At 51.4% G+C, this 6,090-nt stretch overlaps 1 protein-coding gene across 1 annotated transcript; it reads right to left on the bottom strand.

The window, feature by feature from the left end:
- Window positions 1-3,429: 3,429 nt before the first annotated feature.
- On the bottom strand, window positions 3,430-4,988 carry LOC137160159 (sperm acrosome membrane-associated protein 3-like). Its single transcript, XM_067558606.1, has 4 exons — window positions 4,850-4,988; window positions 4,414-4,572; window positions 4,026-4,104; window positions 3,430-3,505 (listed from the first exon to the last, which is right to left on the bottom strand). The coding sequence occupies exons 1-4, from the start codon at window positions 4,986-4,988 to the stop codon at window positions 3,430-3,432; spliced, it is 453 nt and encodes a 150-aa protein (XP_067414707.1).
- Between the last annotated feature and the right edge of the window lie 1,102 nt (window positions 4,989-6,090).

Here is a 6,090-nt window from a genome sequence, read left to right as displayed (position 1 = left end):
TCTATGATTCTATGACTGTTGGTTTGTGCAAAATGTCAGTGAAATTTGCTTTCAGTCAGAACTGGAACAAAAGCAAATTGCAAAATACCAAACTTTCTTGTGAAACCCCGGAAGTATCAGCCATCTCTCATTGTGAGCATGGCCCTAGCAGGAAGCCAAGAGGCAGGGCTTCTTTTTGGACATAGTACTTGTTTGAAAGACAGACTTCGGAATGTCTACACGAGAGATCTTACAGCAGCAGAGTGTAATGATGCAGCTGTGTCTCTGTAAGCTCCCTGTGTAGCCATTCTAAGCCGATGGGAGAGAGCTCGCCTGGTGACATAAATAATAGCTACATCAACGGGAGATGCTCTGCTGCTGCCATACAGCTGTCCACAGCAGTGCTTCTCTCGGTGTAACTTATGTCACTCAGAGCTGTGGGTTTTTTTTCACACTCCTGACTGACATACATTATCCTGACAAAAGAGCTCATGCAGACATAGCCTTTGATTTCTGAACACGGAAACTGCCTGCTGTGGTTTGTTTCCGCGGTGTCAGAATCATAGAATCATAGATTCACAGAGTTGGAAGGGACTTCAGGAGGTCATCTAGTCCAACCCCCTGCTCAAAGCAGGACTAACCTCAGCTATATCATCCCAGCCAGGGCTTTGTCAAACTGCAGTGTAAAAACTTCTAAAGATGGAGATTCCACCACCTCCCTAGGTAACCCATCCCAGCGCTTCACCACCCTCCTAGTGAAAAACTTTTTTCTAATGTCCAACCTAGACCTCCCGCCCTGCAACTTGAGACCATTACTCCTTGTTCTGTCATCTGCCACCACCGAGAACAGCCTAGCCCCATCCTCCCTGGAACCCCCTTTCAGGTAATTGAAGGCGGCTATCAAATCCCCACTCATTCTTCTCTTCTGTAGACTGAACAAGCCTAGTTCCTTCAGCCTCTCCTCATTAGTCTTGTGCTCCAGCCCCCTAATCATTTTTGTTGCCCTCCACTGGACTCTCTCCAACTTGTCTACATCCTTTTTGTAGTGGGGGGCCCAAAACTGGATACAATACTCCAAATGCGGCCTCACCAATGCCGAATAGAGGGGAATGATTACTTCACGCGATCTGCTGGCAATGCTCCTACTAATGCAGCCCAATATGCTATTAGCCTTCTTGGCAACCAGGGCACACTGCTGACTCATATCCAGCTTCTTATCCACTGGTACCCCCAGGGCCTTTTCTGCAGAACTGCTGCCTAGCTCGTCGGTCCCCAGTCTGTAGCTGTGCATGGGATTCTTCCATCCTAGGTGCAGAACTCTGCACTTGTCCTTGTTGAACCTCATCAGATTTCTTTTGGCCCAATCCTCCAAATTGTCTAGATCACTCTGTATCCTATCCCTACCTTCCAGGGTATCTACCACGCCCCCTAGCTTAGTGTCATCTGCAAACTTGCTGAGGGTGCAATCTACCCCATCCTCCAGATCATTGATGAAGATGTTGAACAAAACCGGCCCCAGGACCGACCACTGGGGCACTCCGCTTGTGACTGGCTGCCAGCTAGACATGGAGCCATTGATCACTACCCGTTGAGCCTGATGATCTAGCCAATTCTCTATCCATTTTATAGTCCATTCATCCAGTCCACACTTCTTTAACTTGCTGATAAGAATACTGTGGGAGACTGTATTAAAAGCTTTGCTAAAATCAAGGTCTGTGGCGTCAACCGCTTTCCCCACATCCACAGATCCAGTCACCTCTTCATAGAATGCAATCAGGCATGACTTGTCCTTGGTGAATCCATGTTGACTGTTCCTGATCACCTTCTTCTCTTCCAAGTGCCTTAGAATGGATTCCTTGAGGACCTGCTCCATGATTTTTCCAGGGATTGAGGTGAGGCTGACCAGTCTGTAGTTCCCTGGATCCTCTTTCTTGAAGATGGGCACTGTATTTGCCTTTTTCCAACCATCAGGGACCTTCCCCAATTGCCATGAGCTTTCAAGATAATAGCCAATGGCTTTGAAATCACATCAACCAACTCCCTCAGCACTCTAGGATGCATTGCATCTGGCCCCATGTACTTGTGTATGTCCAATCTTTCTAAATAGTCCTGAACCTGTTTCTTTAGCACTGCGGGATGTTCACCTCCTTCCCTTTCTGTGCTGCCCAGTGCAGTAGTCTGGGAGCTGACCTTGTCTGTGAAGACAGAGGGAAAAAAGGCATTGAGTACCTCAGCTTTCTCCACATCCTCTAAGTTGCTTCCCCCCATTCTGTAAGGTGACCACACTTTCCCTAATCTTCCTCTTGTTGGTAACATACCTGTAGAAACCCTTTTTGTTCCCTTTCACATCCCTTGCTAGCTGCAACGCCAATTGCTCTTTGGCCTTCCTGATTTCATTCCTGCATGTTCGAACAGTATTTTTATAATCCTTCCTACTCATCTGACCAAGCTTCCACTTCTTGTAAGTTTCTCCCACTCCCAGCTTCACCTCTCCGTTCTTCTACTGCCACATGCATCTCTCTGTCTGTTTTGTCCCCATAACACACCTCTATCTCTCTCTCATCGCAAACACCGGAGAGTCTGACTGATAAACTGACATCAGTTTAGTGACTGAGACTGGAATGTGTGTGGCACTACCTGGCTTAGCTGGGGAATTTGAAAGCATTTCCCATGTAAGCCACTGGGGAGTTATGTGAACACAATGAAGCAGCCACACGAGTGCAGTGGAGGATCAAGAAAGGCAACGAGGCCCTTCATCATGCTAAATCAAGAAGTGTATTGCATTGAGTTTTGTATTTTCCAGTCCCGGGCTCAAAGGGACACTTTTCTGCCCCTGCTCTGGGGATAATCCTGCCCTCCAGAGATGGTCAGAAGGACTCCATCCTCCCCCAGGGTCTCATTGTGAGCAGTAGCTGCCTCAGAGTTCCTGTGACAAGTGGGCCTCAACAGATAGAGACATGAGGATCCAAGGAGCTGGATGAAGAGAAATGAGAATAGAATCTAGGATCCCTGACTTCCAGCCCTCCCAGCGCTAGGAACAGAATCCAGGAGCCCTGACACTCAGCCCCCCTGCCCGGTTCTTGTAACTAGAAGCCCCACTCCCATCCCAGAGCTAGGGATAGAACCCAGGAGTCCTGACTCCCCTCACCCCCCGCTGCCTTACTGACACTCAGTGACTCTTTTGGCATTAAACAGACAGATTTATTCAGGAGAACCTGCTCTCAGCTCCCTAAGGTGCAGTCCCACCTGTGACCACTAGGGGAACAACACTCCCCCCACAGGTAATGACCAATTTTGGAGCTAGTTAAAAAGGACAGTGTTTGGGGACAGGAGAAGTTGGGCCTCATGGAGGTTTTCAATGAACTTAAAAAATAGGTGCTAAAGCTGCAGGGGCCTGATGTGACACCAGGACAACCCTTCTAGCAGGTCCAGGGCATCCCAGGCGCGCCTTCATCTCCTTTCCACATTGCATCCTTCCACCCACTGTGAGAGGTCATGGCCCTCGCAGTGTTTCCTCCAGGCCAGCCTGAGAAAGATAAACAGAGACAGCAGGGTCAGTGATATCAACTCACATTGAGAGCAATGCTGCCTCACAGGGATGGCTCATCCAGAGCTGAGATGCAACTGCCTCTGGGCAACAACTGCACAGTGAAGTGACACTATGCAGGGATCACAGACCCAGAACTGAGATGCAGCTGCTTCTGGGGTGGAGCATTTAGGTAACAGCAGCCCAGAGACACATTGTGTATTTTTTTTACACTGCATTGTTTTGGGGGGGGGGGGTTGTGGTGCATTGCATGGTGTAGCACTTTGTAGCACTACATTCTGCTGTATAGCACTGAGGTTCATGGCATTTCCTATGTTGCACTTCGTAGTTCCATGTTGCAGCACCACCTTGTGTGGATTGGTATTGTGTTGTGCAGTTCCATGTTGCACTCAGGAGCGCTGGGCTGGCTGTGCAGTGCTACGTTACCCTGGGCTGCAGCTTTTGCTGTGCAGTGCTCTACGGGCACGCCACGTACACCCCTCCACCAGCTCCTCCTTACCAAGCTCCCATGCCCCGTGGCTGCTGCACAACCCGCATGGCGCACACAATGTCATCGTTGATGTTACTGGTCAGCAGATCTGGGGGAGGAGAGGAGCAAAGAGTGAGGATGGGGCGTACCCCTTGGTAGCTCAACCCCGGGGCCTTGGAGCCCTGGTTCTCCTGGCAGGAGATACCACCATTCAGCTAACCAACCCAGCCCCCAGTGCCCATTGTGCTGCCCTCTGCTGTCCATCGCCGGCAAGGGTGTCTTTTCCTTTGCTGCTCCATAACGTCTTGGGTCTGCAGGTGGCGCCCCCTGCCTGGTTTAGGCAGCACTGCAACACAGCCACCGTCCTACTGCCTACTGGCATGGGGCTCAGCGCCAGCTCCGGGGAGGAATCACTCACCATTGCAGTGCATGCGACAGAGGTTCCGGGCTGAGCTCTTGTAGTCGTCGCACCACAGGCGGCTGTTGATCTGGAAGATGCCGTTGTCAGTGCTGCCATCAGCTTCGTGGTCCACGGCGCCCGTGTCGAACCGGCTCTCATGGAACGCCATGCACAGCCCTGGTACGGGATTCGGGGTTAATACACACAGTGCTCCCCTGGGGAGGGCTGGGGGGGAGGGTGTGCTCAGTGCCCCATGGGAAGGGCAGGGAGGATCTGTACTGAGCCAAATGGGGAGGGCTGGAGGCGGGATCTGCCCAGAGCCCCAAGGGGAGGGCTGGGAGGAAGATGCATAGTGCCCCCTGGGAGGGCTTGGTGGGCGATGTGCACAGAGCCCCACGGGACGGTTGAAGGGAACATACAGACAGCCCCATGCGGAGACCAGGGGGACACTCACAGTCAGCCAGGCTGTAGCCTCGGAACCCATCCATCCCTGCCCGGTGCAGCACCTGGGCCAGTTCACAGCGCCGGAAGATCTTTCCCATGTTCCCCACAAGGAGGCAGGCCAAGATGGGCAGCAGTGCGAGAGCTGCCATTCCCGTAGCGTGGTCAGAGCTGGGGGCTGCTCTAGGGAACGTCTGACGACAGCCGGGGCCCCAGGCCCGATGCAAGCTGCTTACACAAGGTGCACTGTGAAGGAGGCAAGTGGTTGGGTTAGTGCCTATCATGGGACCTCACCCTTAGCAGGGAAACGACAATAATGAGAGCATGGACCCTGCTCTGTTGGGCAGCCCTCAGACCAGGGGACCTGGCTGGGTTGGCCAAGGGACCGGCACATCCTGAAAGCTGATAGCCCCAGGGCTCACGGAGGGTTGTCAGAGCTGCAGGGTACCATGAGCGCTCACACAGGCTGATGGCTGTCCTGCCCCCTTTGTGGGACTAGCTGAAATAGGAACTGTGGGATTTGGCTCCTCTGTGAGCGATGCCCTGCCTGGATTCTTGGATCCCCTCCCAGATAGCCACTCACCGGGCCTGTGGAATGTACTGCAGCAGCAAGTCCCAGATTCTCCTGAGTGCCAAAGTCGGGGCTGGCACTTCCAGAATCCTCTGGGAGCTTGTGATGTCATGGCTTCTAGAACCCGCCCCATCCGAGGCATGGTCTGTTGTGACTACTGGGCCTACAAAGTGCACACTTAGTGTGAGCTCAAATGTAAAACATACGGTTCTAGCCGCAGCTCCGGGGGCAGAGTGGGAAGGGTTGGTCTACTGTGTTCAAGGTGATCAAGTATAGATACACCCGAAGTTCTAGGCTACGTTCTCTCTTCCTCCTTGTGGTGCCAGACAAGTTATATCGCTCCTAGGGTGCAACAAACAGAAAGAAAAACAAACCAAATTCTTTATAGCTCCTCTAAGTATAGTGGACATAGTCTACACATTCTTTGATTAAAGCTAATGCCTTTCATTTCACATCTTTCAGGACTTACCACAGAATAAGAGCCATCATTCACATGCAGAGAGATGGTATATTTGATTTATAAGGAAGATGTATTCAGTTTATAATGTCATGTGAAAATATGTGAATTGGAATTTTCTGGGGACTCAGGAAGTTCATCCCCTGGAATGCTCAGCTTTCTGGGTCCCAGAGCAAGCTTACGGTTTTACACCCTTCTCTAAGAATGTATTCGTCTTTTGTGTGGC

Source organism: Emydura macquarii, unplaced genomic scaffold (genome assembly GCF_026122565.2).
Source record: "Emydura macquarii macquarii isolate MOO-44397 ecotype Brisbane River unplaced genomic scaffold, CSIRO-AGI_Emac_v2 contig_2156, whole genome shotgun sequence".
NCBI lineage: Eukaryota > Metazoa > Chordata > Testudines > Chelidae > Emydura > Emydura macquarii.
Note: the sequence above shows the minus strand (reverse complement) of the source record. Positions and strands in the feature narration are given on the sequence as shown.

Coding starts and splice junctions, on each gene's coding strand:
- LOC137160159 (XM_067558606.1), bottom strand. CDS start 4,988: ATGGCAGCTCTCGCACTGCTGCCCATCTTGGCCTGCCTCCTTGTGGGG. Junction 4,573..4,849: donor AGGCTACAGCCTGGCTGACT/GTGAGTGTCCCC, acceptor ATCCCGTACCAG/GGCTGTGCATGGCGTTCCAT. Junction 4,105..4,413: donor CTGTCGCATGCACTGCAATG/GTGAGTGATTCC, acceptor CTCCTCCCCCAG/ATCTGCTGACCAGTAACATC.